The sequence below is a fragment of the Podarcis melisellensis genome, assembly GCF_964234715.1.
Source record: "Podarcis melisellensis genome assembly, chromosome: 3".
NCBI classification, from domain to species: Eukaryota; Metazoa; Chordata; class Lepidosauria; order Squamata; family Lacertidae; genus Podarcis; species Podarcis melisellensis.
In genome coordinates, this window is record NC_138530.1 from 40,722,897 (window position 1) to 40,742,819 (window position 19,923).

The 19,923-nt window shown below is 39.1% G+C and overlaps 1 protein-coding gene across 2 annotated transcripts in view; it reads right to left on the reverse strand.

The window, feature by feature from the left end:
• The window catches only part of CRIM1 (cysteine rich transmembrane BMP regulator 1), a 126,963-nt gene that overhangs the window by 22,821 nt on the left and 84,219 nt on the right, over window positions 1-19,923 (reverse strand). For both annotated transcript variants that reach the window (XM_081905034.1, XM_081905033.1), the window contains 3 exons: window positions 14,660-14,842; window positions 13,527-13,724; window positions 5,524-5,652 (listed from right to left, as the gene is read on the reverse strand). In XM_081905034.1, the coding sequence (XP_081761160.1) occupies window positions 5,524-5,652; window positions 13,527-13,724; window positions 14,660-14,842 (510 nt within the window). The remainder of the gene's footprint in view (window positions 1-5,523; window positions 5,653-13,526; window positions 13,725-14,659; window positions 14,843-19,923) is intronic.

The window sequence follows — 19,923 nt, forward strand, 5'->3', positions numbered from 1 at the left end:
AGAGAATTCCACACTTAGTGGAAACTAATACAACTTGACTAAAAGCTGATGAATACAAATAGCAACCCACTTATTGGATATTATTTATGAAAGCAAGCAGAACTTTGAGCTACTTGTTCTTAAAACTCACCTAGCAAGAGATGCTGCTTTTCTTATTCCCATTTCCTTCCCTTTTACCACACATGTAAAAGGGAAGCCCAACTTGTATGTTGTACCATGTTACTTGGGGACAAAAAAAAAAGAGTAGGTACAAACTCAGTTCAGAGGGAACAGGCACATGCTGCTGCTACACTGTTAAAGCTCAGTAGGTCGTAGCCTAATAATTGTTTGTTAAGGGAGATAACCTGGAAACTCCATGTAAACCATTCTAAACTTCTCAGAGTGTGCAATATAAAGAAGCAAGCAAACAAGCAAACAAATAGGCAAGGTTTTGCAACAACCTGAATATGTTATCTTCAGTTTGTGCTCTCAGCAAAGTGCCACCTACTACTACCTCAGAAGGCCTATCAAAAATTCAAACAACGCCTCCTCTTTGGGAACTTAAAATCCAAAACCCCATTGCATATGAATTTGTGAAAGCTGACAACCTGATAGTCAATTCAAATGCACAGAAGAAACACGAGATCACTGCAAGTTCACAGATATGTTGGTTTTTAGAATTTTCAAACTATGGTTTGTATGAAAATATTGGTAAGACAGAAAATGATGGTCATAACTTGTGTTGTACAAAATAGTAATGAGTAGCTACAGCAATAACCACATGTGATTTTAAAAGGTAAGCTGTGAACATGTATAGAAAACCAGCTTATTATATCCTTAAGTGTACCTGGTTTACTATATGTTCACAACCATAAGGTGAATCACAGAATCATCATAGAATTGTGGAGTTGGAAGGGGCCTTGCAATGCAGAAATCTCAATGAAAGCATACACGACAGGTGTTCCAGCTAGCATTCTTACATTGTGGCATCCAGAACTGGACACAGGACTCCCAAAGTGGTCTGACCAAGGCAGAATAAAACAGTACTGTTACTTCCCTTGACTTGGACACAATCGTTATGTTGATGCAGCCTAGTACAAATTGTGTATAAAAATGTTGAACAACAAGGGGCTCAGGACAGAACCCTGCGGCACTCTACTTGTCACTTTTTTACAGGCTGGCAGGGAACCATTAGTAGTCTTTAGGTTTGGTCAGTCAACCAGCTACAAATCCACCTAACAGTTACCTCACCCAGCCAACATTTTATCACTTTCTCCACAAGAATATCACGGGGAAATCTGTCAAAAGCCTTACTGATATCAAGATACATTATGTCCACAGCATTCTCCTGATCCAACAAGCTTGTAACTATCAAAAAACCAAACCAAACCAAACCAAATGAGATTCATCTGGCATGACTTGTTTTCGAGAAGCTCATGCTGGGGTAATCACAGCCTCCTTTTCTAAGTGCTCACAAATTGACTATTTAATTATCTGTTCTGGGACCTTTCCTCATATCAACGTCAAGCTGATCGGTCGGTAGTTACCTGGGTCTTCTCCCCCAGCTTTTTGAAAATGGGGTCAACAATTGCAGACCTCCAATCCACAGGGACCTCAGCAGTTCTCCAACAATTCTCAATGATTATAGACAAAAGGTTCTGAGATTACATCCATAAGCTCCTTTTGAGTATCCCTGGGTGCAGCTCACCAGGCCCTGGAGATTTGAATTCATTTAAAGTAGCTACATGTTCCCTCATCACTCTCTTTTCCTATCTTGGTCTGCACCTCCTTCCTTGTATCAATTATTCTGTTATCACCAGGTGGGGCACTGTTTTCCTTTTGCATGACGACAGAGGCAAAGTAGGTGTTGAGCAGTTCCACCTTCTCTCTTTCACTCAATAGCACTTATCCATATTCTCCACACAGAGGACCTACCACTTGTTTGTTCTTCCTCTTGCTTTGAACATGTCCGAAGAAACAGTTTTTATTATTTTTAACCTCTCTTGTAAGTTGGCTACTTGTGCATACTCCTCTTTTGTGATTTCTCCTTTATTCCATTTCTTAAAGATGCCCTTAACATGTCAGCTCATCCTTACAGCCACACTGGTTTCTTTAGGTGCCTCTCACCATTTTTTCTTGTTGGAAATGCCTGCATTTGTGCCTTCAATATTTCACCTTCAATGAGAAACTCCCATTCACCTTGAACTCCCTTTTTCTTTGAGTATTTCTGATTATGGGATCTCACCCAGTAGCTTCTTAAGCTTTCTGAAATCAGGTTCAGAGTGCATGTCCAACTACATTCAGCTTTCCCTTGCCTCTGTATAATGAAACCCAAGAGAACACAATCACTTCCTCCCAAGGTTCCCATGTACTTTCACTTCATTGATCAGTTCCTTCCTGTTGGTGAGGATAGTGTCCAAGAGAGATGACCCCCTTGTTACTTCTTCCACCTTCTGGGAAATGAAATTGTCAGCAAGGCAACTGAGAAATTTGTTGGGCTTTACATTCTTGGCAAAGTTTGCATTCCAACAGATATTGGGGTAATTGACGTCTCCCATGATTCATATATCTCTCGTTTCTGAATGCTTGGTAATCTGCTCTATCAAGGCACACCCATGTCTTCAGTCTGCCTTGGAGCTCTATAGCAGACGCCCCCATTAAGGTCACTGTTGTTTCCCTCTCCTACAATTTTTACCCATAAACTCTCAATCTGCCTTCCATGTTCCAAGTCACAGATCTCTTCACAAGTGTACACATCCTTTACATATAATGCTTCTCCTCACTTCCAGCAAGGGAACCAACTTGCACTTGGGGAAGACAAACATGGGATAGGTGTTGCGGGTCACTGCAGCAGCTCCTTCATTGTCCATGTCTCTTGGGGCCCAACTGATGTATTAATTCCCATTTACTGGTGGCAGCAGGGACAACAAACCCTACTGAAACCAAAGGTATGGAGAAGTAGTGCTTCAGGGAGCTCCACACTCAGGACTGATTTTTCATTTGGTGGAGGTAAAAATGCAGATCGTGTTCAACTAGATCAACTCTATAATGTTAGAACTGACATACATCACAGTATATTTTGCTAACCATTATTAGTTGTTTAAAAGAAATGCATTATATGGTAGAAATGCTAATGAATATTTCCTCCCCCAGCTTGTATATATTTATTTCTAAAGGTTTTTTGAGAATCGCAGATTAAGTATTCAGCTACCATAAGCAAAGTGTAGTTCGAATAGCAACTTAACAAAGAAAAAAATGCTAGCCTGTGCTTTCTTGCCTTTTATCATCACTGTTTATAAGTACAAATAAAACAAAACAAATGAAAGAGGTGGAGGAAACAACAGGACAACTAGTCATGGTGCCAGGCAAGTGGCCAAGAAGTAGAATTTCTGGGTCTGGGGGGGGGGGCAGAGAAGCAGGGATACTAAGGATGGGGAAAACAGGATTGCTCCAGAAGAAGAAAAGCTCCCTGGTTTTTGGCAAACTCTTAAGAGCAGGAGTGGATAGCACGCAGGTCACACTGAACCCACTGTGGGTTCCAATCTGTCCCATGAGGCCATTCCCCTCATTCATCAGCTGATTGGCAGTGGGACTGAACAGCCTTTACCAAAGGTGCCATGGGCTTTGAAGACACTCGAACTCAGGACGCAAGGGAGAAACGTGCTAAGAGGAAGGCACGCTTGGCAAATCCACACCGTGATCGACTCCCGCCCGGAAACCGATGCCCCCAGTGTAGAAGGACATGTGGATCCAGAATTGGCCTCCACATTCACTTACGGACTCATTGTTAAAACCGTGTTTATAGAAGACAATCTTACTTGGCTACGAGTGTTCGCCAAAGAAGAAGAAGAAGAAGAAGAAGAAGGCGGCAGTGGGAGCATGCCCTGCGCCAGAAGTTGCAAGCAGTTTCCCTTCTGTAAACAACCCTGTGCTGTTCCTTGAACCGCTGGTGCTTAAAACCTTTAAACCTCTGAAGTTTAAAGAACAGTGCAGGACTATTTAAAGCCTCTTTCACAAATTTCCCTACATTCCTCTTCAAAACTCTAAAAACTAGCTATTTTTCTGATATTCAAAGAGTAGCACAGGACTGTTTGCAACACTGCCCAGCTGTGCATTACATTCAGAACACTCGGGGCTTTAAAATGCAGCATCTCCTGATGTCATAGGGACATCTGTGAAATAGGATATGGATAAGGATCTAGTCCACCAGTGAGAAATGGTTCACCATCCCCTGGACTGACCAGACAGAAGAGAGTGGCAATTTAAAAGAACAGCAAATTGCCTTCCCTGTAGTTTGAAGCCTCTAAATGACAGTTTGTCAAAAGCACTGTCAGGGTTGGAAAGAAGGAAAATGCAGGACTAAACTCCTAAGTGTAATTATATTTAAACTTGTCTATAATTATAGCTATAGATTTGTCTATGTTTTTAGCTTTTGTTTATTTCAATCTGCGTAAGTGCTATCACAAATCAGCTCTCATTGATCATTCTTAACCCCTTGAAAATGCACTGCTGATAAAGTTACAGCTTATGGCTAATACAATCATTGTCAAAATCCATTCAAAACTGACCTCTTCCATGAAGTTTGGCACATCCCCTTAGTTCCCATGATGCACTAGAACTCAACGTTAAGCTTTCTTTAAATATGTCCAACTAAAACAACCACATAATGCTTCCCTGCTAACCGCTCCCCTCAGTTCTCTTTATTAGGACTTGACCCCGAACATCAAATTTGCAATCCCACCAATAAACACTCCTTAGAGCACATGTCTGAAATCCAGCATTGTGTGAGTTGACTTCTGCTTGTGTATGGAGACCGCTGGGTGTCAGTTTGTGGCTTCACACATTCAGGTCTAAGGTGGAATTTATCTTCCCTCATCCCAAAACCATCTCAGAAGAAAGCCTGCTTGAGAGGAGTTAATCAAGATTCTAGTTAACCCAAACATTCATGAGGGACAGGGCTATCAATGGGCTGTTCTGCCTCCATGGCTGGAGGGAATATCCTTCTGAATACCAGTTGCTGGAAATTGCAATAGGGGAGAGTGCTGCTCACTCCCTTGGGATGAACAGGTAGCTAGCTATATGTAATGTGTGAATAGCGTTCTCTCCCCTCTCCCCATTTTCATGGGCACAGCAATGCTAACTGAACTGTTTACTGTTTTACATCAGTAAATCAGGATCACAAACACCTTTTAAAAAATGGTGGATGACCATTCAAATGCTCCCAAACTGTTTATAGAGCCATGCTGACCTTTATCTGCAGGATCCAAAAATATGACTGACAAAATTAATATCATATATATATATATATATATATATATATATATATATATATATATTTCTGTTGCATAGATTTTTCAAAAGGGTATTCTCCCACCATAAGTTTATTTATTTATATATTTTTTGGAAAAGAGAACATGGTATATTGTGCATGAGATAGTATTGAAGACGGAAAAAAGAATGCAAAGTTGCTAAGAATGTTTTGAAAATGATTTTGGTCAACACAGGCTCTTCAGAATCACAATTCAGCATCAACTGTATACTTACTAGTTTTGCACTGGCAGATGCGACAACCATTTTGGTCTACTCTGAAGTCATAAATACAATCCATCTCAGTTAATGTGCAATTCACCAGAGGATAACACGTGGGTGGACCTATTGTGATGTATGTTGGCTCTAATGGAAAGAAAGGAATAATTTATTTTAAAATATGCACATGATAAGATCTAAGAGTCATTAATGGAAATGCTTATTCAAATGTGTTAAAATTTGGACATTTTCGGCTCTAGCCAACTAGAAAAACTTGACTACATTTGTAGCAGAACAGCATTTAATTGCTCAGATCCCATTAGCTATCTGCTTTGAAATCTGAAACTGAGATTTGTTACAATTGCTCTGCCTCCCCCAGTTTACTGCCACTAACAGGATCTGACTTTATCTTTGCCATAATTTTGCTCAAGGTGCTAACTGTTGCTTTGTGCAACACACATGGTATGGCTAGGGACTAAAACCATTGTCTGCAGTGGGGAGCCTACCATATTTGTTCAGTGACTCGTAGTTTCAGCCTGCAACCAAACATATCTCAAAGCTAAGACCAGTCTCATCAGAATCCATCTTTCAGTAAACTTAAAATAATGAATTTCACATATTATGCAAATGAGCTTGTGGCAATCACAGCTTGCTCAACTCCTTTAAAAGATTAACTGGAACTTAATGTGTTGGATCCAATGTTTACTTAAAGCATACAACGATAAAACTCAACATCCATAAATTTGAACCACATGCCTGTATTTCAACTTTCTGTGGGTTGTTAATTACATTGAAGAGTATGCACACTAGACAGTACATACCCAAATGTTATATTCATTGATGGATGTATGGTGTGCTAAGCTTGCCTAGTAGGCAAAGAAATGCAGTCTTGTTTTGCCGCCACAAATACTCTACACATACAGAAGTTCATTGGAACCAGACCATTATTCTTAATTTCAAATGAGTTTTCTAATTCATATGATAAATTTCCAGACCATCAGACACAGAAATGTACCTATTTTATATTGCATAGTATTTGCAAGATATTTTAGTGGCCATTTCTCACTATTTTTGTGAATACATAAAATATACCATGTGAACACACAATACAGATATGCTTTGTCAAGTTTGAAAGACACATGTATACACATTTCACCATGTTCTTTAAAACGCACATGACTGAGGTCTCAAACTGGCCTTTTGTTAACACCATTAAATTCATACATTCTATGTGCATAATTTCCTATGAATGCAATGAAAAAATGCTGCAAAGGATTTGTCAGTAATAAGAAAACAGATGATTTTCGAGAGAAATTCAGAACGCCTTACATATTTGTCAGGGAACTGCCATCAGCTCAGAGGCGAGAGGTGAAAGGGCAGTTGGGTTACAGGGAGTCTCCAAAGATCGTGAGAAGCAGCACTTCCTCTGCGGAGGAGGGAAGCCAGGCCTCCAGTGGGGAAGGGATGCAGGGCTTGGAGGATGCAAGGGAGAGCCACAGCACCGAGCATGAGCAAAGTGGGGGGGGGGCAGGTCCCCCTTTGCCCACGCCCTCCCTGCGCAGTCGGTTTACGCGCAGAGAGGGGAGGCGTAGGAAGGGGGTCAAGAGACTACTCTGCTGGGGAAAGTTTAAGGACCGCCCACTCCCAGATTCTGCTAGCGACTGAGCAGACATGGAAAAGAGTCATCTGCATTGTGAACGTTTTGGACAGATAATAAAGCCTTGAAAAGACCAACGGGGAGTCTTGCCTGTTTGCTCTCGAGCAACCACACCGGCACTCATAACAATATTTAAAGAACAAAACAAAAATATAAGTTATTGGAATTTGGAATCCTCAGATTCTGCAAAGATCAATGCCAGTGCCAAAACAGATTTGGTTCATTGAACTGATAAATGCTGCAAGCAATTTAGATGAGCTTGAGAATTCTATTAGATCTACCACAGAGGCATAACAAAGTGAAGCCAGCAAAGGCAGTTATTAGTGAAACTATTATCACTCAGAAAGGCTCTCATGTTTTGCTGTGCACTGTGCAATTATTGTAAAAGAAAACCAGTGAAATGGTGCAAATATCTCATTTCTAATGTCACAGTAGTCCCAATAGATTTTAAATGAGTTTGAAATTTCATTTTGTTAGGCACAACATAAGTAGACTGACTCCACATAGAAAATGTATAGTCCAGACAGCCATGATCAAGTGTACTAAATCATTATTTTGTATTTGTGATTTCAGATATAATGTTAAGCTGAGAAGAGCTAACATTTTTAAAACCTTCATTTATGTAAACAAATTACTGCAAAATTGGATTATAATACATGTTAGAAAAAGCTAGATGCTAGCAAAACAGCTCCCTATACATCTGAATGAAGTTTGAAATTTTAGGTAGGAAAAAAAAATCAAATTATTAACAGGGCCTTGGGGGGGTCAATGTGCTTCTTAACTAGCAGGTGCTATGCCACATGTCCAATATGTGCGTCTCAGTGAAAAATCACAATGTTTGATAAGGAAATCCTTCAGAAAACCTGACGAACAATCCTACCAGAATATGCATAGCTTAGTATGTACCTAAGACAAAGGTTTTATTATTCATAAAATTATTCATGGCATGCAGCTAGAGAATGGATATCCTTTTCCAAAAGGATATAAGAAGAGCCTGCTGGATCATAACACTAGAATTCATGAACATCCGATGGAACGGAATGTTGGACAATTAAAAATATACTTCTTCATGCAGCACATAGTTATAACCACCAACATGGATGGCTTGAAAAGAGAATTAAACAAATTCATGTCAGATAAAGCTATAAATGACTATGCTGTACCCAAAGGAGTGTTCTTGTGGGTTTCCCACAAGCATGGGTGGCCACAGTGAGAACAGGATGCAGCCATTGGCCTGACCCAACAGGCTCTTATTATGCCCTTGTGTTAAAAGCCTATTGAAATTTTAACATGGTGTTCATGAAATATCGAAATATTTATTTCAGTCTTTGTTGGATGCTGAGAAGAGACCTGAAAATAAATTTTAAATATTTTATTTATACATTTACATTGCTGTGCTGTTATTCTCAATTACTTCTTTCAACCCTTGAAAACGACAATTGTTTATATTTTGCATATTCCTGAAGGATAGCTATTTTTTCTTGAACAATGTGTTAGAATTTCTGTAATGCCTGGCAGAAACAACTGCTGGTAGTTATTCATATGTGGATTGTTTATATATATATATATATATACTGCAGCTACTCCCATACAGATTCCAATTCTATACATCAATATTTTTTTCTCAGAACGAGCTTATCAATAACTAACTTTTCCTATCCACAAAGGTAAACCCCAAGATAGAGTAATTTTATATGGATGCCTGAGTTTCAATAAGCTGCAAAAGAGGACAAAAGAAATAATTTCAGTCCCCTCCCTCCCCCCCAAAAAAAATGCAGTTACAAAAAAGGAGGGGGAAATCAGCTCTTTTCACTTCACTGAACAAGACTCAACAAATAAAGCTAGTTCAGCTACTGCCAGGCTTCTAGCTATTTGAATAGACAAACAGTTAAGCTTGAAAAAGCACACATGGTCATGTGACCTAGGTTAGCCTTTCATTGCTGCCCTTGACAAACTGCAGAAGAAAGACTGAGTGCACAGATGACGAGACAATGGATGGGAAAATAACATTCCGTCTCTGTATATTTTAGATGTGACTCTAAACTGTAGAAAGATTTTTTTTTAAAGGGATGGAAATGGTAAAGAAGGCTGCTGTTGATATTACTGATTACAATTATATTTAAAGATAAATGTAATTGCAACAGACAGCCATTAATTCATAGGAATTTCTGTGGAATAACACTGTGGTATTTAACAAACTATATACACCAGCATTCAGAAAGTCTATCGAGAAAATAACATTGACAGACTAAAGTTTAACGCTGAACTAGCTAAATAATGTTGACAGGTTTACAATGGGTGTTACAGTGGGTGTTACAATAAACACCCAATGTGATGCCATTTTAACAAGGGAATCCACCAACCCAGCTGCATATATGTCTGTAACCACTGGGCAATTTTATTTTTTAGTTCATGAAGAATGCTCAATATAAAGTTCCAGCTCTATTTTCAGTGTTTCCCTGGTATAACTGTCTACTGTAAACAGTTTGTCTACAGATCACCAAATTCATGATGTCATTATAGCTGAAATTGTGCAAGGTCTCCAAACAGTTACAAAATATTTGGTAACGACAATACAACATGCTACATTATTATTGCCTGCGAAGTCTAGGTTTCACATTAGTGTACTGCAATCTCTTGGTCAGGAGATGTGGAACCCTGCCCTTAAAAACCAACTCGATCCTCTTACTGTGTGATCACAAAATCACAGAGAACACAGGAGGCTTTTCTCCGCTGGTCCTACAAGAACTACACTAGTGACCTGGCAACTTTATTTGTAGGTCCCTGTGTGTACTAAGTACTTACAGAAAAAAATGAAGGCAGCAGTAGAAAGAGCCTTACTGAAGGATAAGTCAGTTACTGAGGTGTCATGAGTGGGAGAATAGTTGGGACAGCAAACCACTAGAAAATACTCAACTTCTCTTTAAATGCCTTCTGTATTCAGATTCCTTACATCATGAAACACAATGCAAATACATGTTTTCATTTTCTTTATGAACATGAGCTGTATTACCTACAACTACTAAATAATTTCTCTGCTGAGTACTTTCTATTTATGAGTCATCTCTCCTTTCAAGTTTAGAAGAAAGTGTTTAAAAGTTTCAAAATGCAAGGTGCATATTAGAATTACCTCAAATAATCTGTCCACATCATCTAGATCATGTTGTGTCACAGTGAGAGAGACGGCATTAAGAAGGTGGCACCTCTAATTAGTGGCTTTTCAAAAACATCTACTCTCCTTACCATAGACTTTAGTTAAAACAATCTCATAATTCAATATACTCTGTCTTCTATAATAAGGACTGCTTGGTTAATTAATTTTTACCTGCCAACAGTGCCCAATGATTGCTTATTAGGGCACTGAGGATCAATAAGGTTTTGGTAGTCTATAAAAATTTTGAAATTGCTAAATGATCGGCATATATGCTTTGCATTATAAAACATTCATGAATATCCAAAAGAATTCAGATTTGACAATGAATTGTAAAAATAAAAAACAAAACATGCAGGAAAAGATTTAGCAGACAATACAGCGGTACCTCTAGTTATGAACTTAATTTGTTCCAGAGGTCCGTTCTTAACCTGAAACTGTTCTTAACTAGAGGCATGCTTTTGCTAATGGGGCCTCTTGCTGCTGCTGTGCCATCGGCACACAATTTCTGTTCTCATCCTGGAGCAAAGTTCTCAACTCGAGGTAACTCTTCCAGGTTAGCAGAGTTTGTAACCTGAAGCCTTTGTAACCTGAGCCGTTTGAAACTTGAGGTACCACTGAAGTTAGGTGAACAATTTCTAAGATCTACTCATGCTGTCTGCCAAAAGATAGGAAGGGTAGAATGGCCACCCCATTCCAGAACATGATAGTCCATCAATATAAACCAAAAATCTTTAAGTGTTATGGTCCTCAAAGGAGCTGGACTTATTTTGGACCCCTTGTGTTAAATTCATATGACAGAGCAGGCAATAGAAAGTTAGTTCAATTTCTTGGATCTTAACTCCCACACACAGTGTTCTGCTCATAGAATGGAGCTTCCTTACATTCCTAGCTCAATTCCTTTCCCCCACTGCCCCTGAACAACCCCTGGAACCTTGAGGAGCCTTCAGAACAACAAGGGTGTGATCAGGGAGGAGATAGGAAATAAGCAAAAGTTTGAGGCCTTCCTTATATGCATGTGGAAGCTTCTCTCCTCTTATGCCCGGCATCTTTCTATCTAAGCCACAGAGGCAAATGATTCATTAAAATGCCTATATTATAGTTTATTAAAATGTTATAAAGATATGCTCAAGTGCACAAAAGTGTGCAGCTGCAAGGTTAACTGATTAATCAAACATAACAGTCTGTTTTGCCCCTGACGAACCTGTTCCTTAATTAACTTTTTAAACTTCCATGTTCTTTGTGGAACATTGTCTGTCTTCCAAAAAAAGTTAAATGCTGCCTCCTGAGCTGCATAATATGCGTTTACTTAAGCTTCCTGGAAAAACATTCATATCATTCCAAGGGTGACTAAATGTTTTCCATCCTCATAGCTAGCATTCCAGACAGCTTTTCTTTTCCCCGAGTTCATTACATGAAAAATACCAGTTCCAAGTTCAGTGCTAGAGAATTTCCTTCCTGGTGCCCAAATTCCTAATGCAGAAACAACAAAGTCGTTTTAAGGCTGCATTGCTTGGTTTGGTCCTTTAATTAAAACTTTACAGAAGAAATAAAAGCAAAGAATTCACAAAGGAGGTGATATTCTACAGCAACAATAGAGGCAAAGGAAGAAACATGAAAACTCTCCCAACAGAGCAGACATGAGTATGGACAAGCCTGGAACAGAGTTGCATTCATTTCTCTTTTCTCTTTTTTCAACATATCTCCACCTTCTCAGCTTTTTATATGAAGGGCAACACAGATTCACCAACTTCACAAGATGCATATCAGTTCAGGAATATTTCCCCAAAACAATGTCTAAACCACTGGACTCCCATAGCTATGTATGGTTCAAGCATTGTGTGTCCTTTTTCAGAAAAAAGGTCCCAAGACTGATCATTTGAAAGATCATGACAAACTGCCACAAGTGAGAGTGCTCTTCACCATGGAATCCAGGTTCCAAAATAAATATATAAATAAATTTCACCTGAGGTATCTAGCCAAAGGCCTGGCTCTCTGTGAAATCAATGTCACCGTGGGCATCAAAAAAGGAAAGTCAATCAGGAGTGTGGCTTGTTGCTAACCTATCACAAATTTGGCCTCTTAGAATTCTGAACAGCTGCAGAGCTAGTGCTCTGAAAGTATCTAAAACCACAAAAAACCTAAAAATTCGGGGGGGGGGAAGCATTTTTTTGGTTCTCATGTTCTTATTTTCAGAAGCCTACATTTTTTAAATGTATTTTATAGTGGGGAGCCTGAAATAAAATTCATTTCTTTCAGAAACAATGATGTTTTGAAGCCAATTCAGTCTTGCTGCAAAACCCTTAGATCTATGATCCAAAGGTAATAATATTAGTGATGATAGTACTGAACAGGAAACAGGACTTCTTTTTTGAGAGAAATACTTTCCAATGTTTCAGAAAATGGAACATCTTCAGATACTTGGCACCTTCTCATTTTTTCACTCCTAATCAACAATACTCAAACAACTACTAAGTTGCAATGGGAAGTACATTCATGAAAATGTTCACCGTCCCCCACTATGAAATACAGCCCCTTTTCATGGCATTTGTATTCCTGCAAGAAAGTGTGCAAAGCTGCCAGGACAGCTTGGGAAGAATTACAGAAAGAATCACCCAGTTACCTGGGCAACAGAAATGTATCCTCTCCCTCCCTCCCCCCCCCCCTCTCTCCAATTCAGAGTGAGGGCAATGGGAGGGCTTTGTTTGCTTTCACTACTATTATCACATAGTCAAACCTGATCTGATGGTATTCAGAAGAGGGGTGCATAACAGAAGGAAAAACAAACATGCCCCCCTTGTCAGGGCAAGGCAGGCAATGTACCCTCATCGGAAACCAGCTGAATTTCAATGGCTGACTGCAAAGCAGTAGGGATGGGGACCTGAATCTGAATCTAGAGCAGAGCACAAAACATTGGTGGGCAATGAAACTACCAGCAAATATGATGAAGCAGTGAAAATTTCTGACCGATAAAGATGTGTTTCTTCTTCCTCCTATGCAGAGTGTGGGAAATGGGAAGGCTTCATATGCCCTCAGGAAAGTCGGCACCTAGTTGCTCTGATGTTCACTATATAATCTGTGCCTGGCTGAGGTCACATACTACAGTAGTTCCTCTGAATATTAACAGTAACTCTAGCACCACCTCGAAAATTAACACTAGAAAAGTTTTTATGCCAATTCTTAAAATGGTATTTTGCATTCTCCATGCCTTACCTTCACACATTGGACAGCATTCCCCAGGCACTTTTACGGGATTCAAGCAGCTCTGTCCACAGGCTGTGGCAACACAGTGAGATTCTCCATTGATACATTGGCAGAAAGTGCAGTCATCTTCCCTCCAGCGGTCACCGTGTGCTTGAATCTGGCCATTAGCGTAACACCCAGCAGGATTACTAACGGGAGAAATGGAATCTAAAAAACAACAACCCCAAACCACATCAAAATGGTTCAATTTATTTGTAGTGTTTAATACATATGTTTTATTGATAATATAGCATTTTGAACACTCTGAGAGAATATCAACACAGGATTAAAAATAATTTATTACAAGACCACATTGATATTCATTACAACAGCAAGGGTGCACAGCTTTAAAAGTGTCAAAAATGTAAATTATCTTTCCCAAATGTTATCAACAGTGAGTTATATTTTTACAGAACTTTATGAATTGGACTCTCTTTTAATAAGGAAAACTGACAGAAATACTACATTTGCAGAAGATATATAAGCACTAGAGGTAATTCAGATTATTTATAAAACTCTTGGGGTATCAAGGAAGTGAATAGCATCCTGAGCAGCCGTCCCAATTTCAAGGTTCTTTCGCCAGGAATTATGAGCTATCGCTTCAACACATTAAATAATACTAAAATCTATGATGACTTACAACTTGTGCAGGGGTTAGCTTCCAGGGACTACATGTAAAGCTGAAATCATGTATAGCTAAAACAAGCCCAGAACCACACCCGTGTGACCATCCCAACCTTCCTGAAGCCAGTGTGCTGAGTGGGCCTTGCCCCCGGTGTAAAGTGGAGTTTTAAACTCTCTGGTTTGCTTCCTGGGCTCTAGAGGTTTCACAAGATCTCAGATGGTCCTGTGAGATCTCATGAGACCTTCCCAGCGCTCAGTAAGCAAGCCTGGGAGCTTTCAAGCTCTTCCCCTTGCATGCATTTAATTTGTGCAATCGCAGTTGGCTGGCCACCAAACATGTAAAGCTGTCATTGCTGAAGTTAAATGCATCCAAGTTGTGAGTCGACTGTACTTTTAAATCAAATTCAAATAGCACCAGAGCAATAATAATAATAATAATAATAATAATAAAAAAATATAATAATAATAATGATAATTACCTTCACATACTGGACAGCATTCTCCTTCTGGTACATAGTATCTGTCACAATGTAGCTCACCACACTGTGCCGAGAAACAAATAGACACACCACCTTGGCATCGACAAAACCGGCAGGCATCCATTCGAAACATATCTCCATCATAATATTCCACACTATTAAATATACAAGCTGGCTTCACTTCTGAAAATAGCAACAACAACAACAAAATAACTTTTCATGAAGGTGCTTGGCTATAAAAAGCATAGTGACTTAACTCGTGAAATTCTCAGATATATGATTATCTACTCCTTGGTAAAAAAAAATAAATCTGGATTTTTGTTTCTGAAATGTTTCACGGTTTACTTAATATATACCAGGCTGAAAGCGCCTCAGCTGAAATTGCTCCTACTTGTGAAAGCTGGGGAACATGCTTTTTACTAATCCTACCTTTACCTACTGTAGTCCTCCATGATACATCCTATTTTGTTCTGGAGGGTCCCCTAACATTCAGGAACGCTTTTCAGGAGGGACTTAAGCTTGGAAGGTATTTTTTTCTGGATGGCAGCTGCATATTCTAGGGCATGTTCTACATCTACAATTATAAAAAAGAATGATAGTGACAGAAGAACTACTGGTGTACTCCAGCTACTCCACCCATCTATCAAGGAAAGAGCCACTTATTTTGAACTTAGCCTCAGCTTCATCACACCTGGGCTAGGCCTTTTCAAAAAGTCGGAAGACATTCAGGGTGTAGGAAAAAAAAGTTCTATATACAGCCTCTTTACTGTGAGGCCGTAGGGTGATATTTAACTCTCTTGTTTTAGTTCTACTACCACAGTTTGCTGGTGAACACCCAGCCCATGTTTTGTTTTGTTCAATGAAATATGACTGTTGCTGTTCATTTTACATTTTATTTCAATAAAAATGTATTTTTTGAAAAATGCTCGTGACTATGCTGGTTTCACAGATATAAATTTTGGATAAATTTCCTTCATTGGATCAAATGTCATGGCAAGCCCCCACATTGCACAGAATCATTTGGCAGCACTCCTGCCCTTTTATCTGAGCCCAATTTATATGCCAAAACCCATTCTACCTTTATGTACTACAAATACTCACTTATGCCAGGAAAAAGGCTCTGTTGAAACATATTGCTAATTATTGGTTGATAATTAACTACCCTAATTTTTATTTTATTTTTTATCAATTATCCTGGAAACATTCATATTCAAGAGTGGCACATGAAAATGAGTTATTTTACCGATTCATGTCATGGATAAATACTGCTATTTACGGTTTAAAAAGGGCACATGGACATTAAAACAACATTAAACCACAGAATGTGTAGTGACACAGACGTCTCCAATTCAAGGTGGCTTTGGGCTAGCAACACACTCTTTCAGCCTTAGCTTCTTTACTGGCAATAAAGGGAAAAATAACATGGATCGATCTCATAGAGTTGTTGCAAGTACTACTGTGATAATGTATACTTAGCACTTTGAAGACACTAAGGTGGAATCTACTCACATATTAAAAACATTCTGGAAATGCTTTTTTAAAAGCGTTTTTAAAAATACGCTGAATTTTCCATTAGGCTCACCATTGCCATCTACTGTCACATTGTATATTGCACTTAAAACGTTTTATTTGCAGCTGTATAGCTGAGTCCTAAGATTCTGTATGAGTAAATGAAGCTTTCTCATTATGGAGTCAGACCATTGGTCTAATTTGGCACTTACACCGACTGGCAATGGCTCTCTAGATTTCAGACTAGTATTGAACCTAGCATTTTCTGCATGCAAATCATGCAGTTTATCACTCTAATTACATTACAAACAAACCACAACCCCTATTCACTCGGTTAACAGAAAGGTAGCAGATATATAGCTAAATGTTATGGGTACTGGGGTGTGACAAATAGTCCTTTGTCTCACAGCCTATCAATTTAGAATGCCTCATAATGCATAATCTTAATGATTTCAGAAGAGTCAATGTTTGCAGTGAAACATCAGTGCACCTTCTTACAACTTCTACACTACACTGCTGCCTGTGCCCCTTTCTGCTCAAGCAAACCCCAGATGTACCTGGAGCTTAGGAACTGTAGGTGGATCAAAGCAGTCCAAGCATCTCAGGGTCAGGAGTTACATACCTATGTTGTCTGGCAATTCTGTCTGTCCACTGGACCATCTTGGCTTTCATATATGCCTGGGGTTTCTTAGGGTTTAGCTATCTGTATTGACACTGAAGGGAGTTATTTCAGTGCAATGAACAGAAACAGAAAATATTTGATGGTACACTATTGGATTAATTAACAGAAACTGCACTACATCTGGAAAGTTACTGGAACTCAGAGAATGTTTTCAAAAGGCGATTAAGGTCTGTTAAGAGCAAGATCATCTTACTCCAACCGTTTTAGAAGTCAGAACACATTAGGAAAACAAAACAATTGCAGACATTTCTTTGCAGACAATTTCTAAAGGTGACTGCAGCGTCTTTTGATTGCTATGAACCCTGGATGACACTTTTGTATTTAATTCAGAAGATTATCAGCAGGAAGTTCTTTTTCCTTCACTAAGCCATGTAGCACACTCGTGGGATATCTGTTGCCTAAATGTCCTACCTAACCTATCTTAAATCTGCTTTTGTGGCTATGATAATTAGTAGCTGCTAAATTCCACATAAATAATGTGTTTTATTCTGTAACACTATAGGAAGTTACCTCATACCAAGTCAGACCACTGGTCCATCTAGCTCATTATGGTCTACACTGACTGGCAGTGACTCGCCAAAGTTTCAGGCAGGAGTCCCTACCTGCGGATTGAAGGAGGGACCTTTTGTATGCAAAACAGATGCTCTACCAGTTAGCTACAGTCCTTCCAATTATGAATTTTATTTTACCTGAGGCTACACTGCCAGCCCAAATAGTCATCATAATACTGTAATTACAGTCAGACAACTTCTTTTGTCTTTTCAAAACAGGTACCACCACCACTGAGTGAAAGCCCACATTCCCTCTTGGGTAATTTGTTCAGAGCTGCATGCTAGTGCTGGAGAGGGCCAGAACCAAAAGTGAGTGAGCTAGAACCTCCCACACAATTTCTTTCAAAACCATCACCATCCCTCATTCTTTTTCTCAAGATCACCACCATCACTCCTTCTCCTAAGATCATATCCACCTTTCCCACAAGGATTGGATCACATTGCCATCTCCTGCTCTAGCCTGGCTGCATTGATGCCATCACTGAACAGCAGCAGCCAGTCCATATAAACTTGGGAGACTTTCAGGATTGCTTTCTAGATCAGAAAACATGATTACAGGTAAACCTGAGACCAGAAATCAAGCCCTACTTTGCCCTCATCTACTCTTCCCCTCACAGTGTTTCCTTCTCTGCCAGAAAACACTAGGAGAAAAATCTAGAATTGCAAAGCACCTTGGTCTCCTACAGAGTATGCTCACTTCATTCTCTTTATCATTATTTGGAGCATTGATTTCCCTCTGACCCAGGGATGTGTGTGTATGTGTGAAGTTTCAGGAACCACCACTATGAGGTACTCAGCTTGCTTCCCCATCTCTGGCTCTTCTATATGAAAAGATTGTTGAGGATGCTTCAGGAGCCATTACTTCAAGGCTGCCGGTGAAGCACACTTTTTCCACTGGTAACCAGTGGGGAAAACTTTTTCCACTGGTAACTGGTGGGGGCAAGGAGTAGGCATAGGATGGAAGGGAATGTGAACGGGCTGTATCTTACCAGAAGCCAGTAGATCTAAATTTAAATAAAGAACCTCTGTTATATTTATAACTTTATGACTTTGGATACAGAACCCCTAAAGGATACTGATTTTTAAACACATATTTGCACAGTAACATTCATTAAAGAGCGGTACATAGCATGAACAGAAATTTCAGGAACAGAGAGAAAGAAAGAAGAAAATAATAATCCTTAACTGAGTTTGCCTTTTAAAGGCATAACTTCACTGTTTTTAGATCTATAGCCCAGTAGCATACTATACATTTATTAGTTTGAGTTGTTATTTGTATAGTAAACATTATTTCAGCAGTGGTGATTTTTGAGAGTTATTATTCTATTATATCATTTTGTTTGTGATCTTTGATGTGTTTTTTATATCAAGCAAACAAAAGATGCTTCACTAGAATACCTGCATCTTGCCTGGTACTTAGGAAAAGTGTATTAATGTTTACTTGGTTTACATGTTATAATTACACAGCATCTCAAAGAGTACTTAAAATAGCATGTGTCCCTTTGATATTTTCGTTCAAAATGAACTCAAAGATATGAAATGTAACAATATAAAGAGAGATGGCAGAAAACCTCAAAAATTCTAGAGATTATAGGCCTGTTCACCCTTAACGCTAAGTCAAATCCTGGCTAAGCATGAACGATCAAGCATGTGGGCTCTCACAGCAAAAATTATGGCAGCTTTGCTCTCCCTTGATCCTGCTGCTACTGCCCTAAGCCATGGTTTAGCTTAGCATTATGTACATCTAAATCTGGGTTTGTATCAATATATATTGCCCAATGTATCATTGAAGATTTTACTTGCTCATCCTTTGTCTCCTAATCCAATAATATCTTACACATTTTAGACAGCACTTTAACATTACACTCCAACAGATCTCTCTCCAATTGTGATATTTGTTTCCCAAACCCTCATTTCATATCTTTCTTAAATACTTCATTCAAATGGTTTTAGTTTGTTTTAAACTGATTTGTTTTTGCTCTTGCCATCTGTCCCATATTTAATTAAGTTTAAACTACTATTTATTTAATTAATCTAATACTGAGATGCACAGACTCTGAATATTTATAGTAGTTTTGTTGATACTTATTGTTTATTATTGATATTTTGGGAACTAATGGGTCAGGGATAGCCAAACTGTGCCCCTCCAGAAGTTGCTGGACTATAAGTCTCATCATCTCTGACAACTGGGCATGCTAGCTGAAGCTGATGAGAGCTGGAATTTAAAAACATTTGGAGGGTCATAGGTTAGGAATCCCACTAGAAAATAATGCATAACAGGTAATGCTGACATTTAGCAGTAAATCTCAGTAGTTAACTAGTAGCCCAATGCTTTCCTAGTTTTGTGAGCCAGAATCCAGAGAGTTATCTGGCTATCTCTGAGCATTAACTGGGGCTTTTCAGACCTGATACAGGGCATGAGCTACAGGTAAAGCCTTTCCATGTGCCTGGCCCATTCACTTGCTACATTAGCATAGCGGCATCACAGCCTGCCTGGCCATCAATCAGAATAGAATAAACAA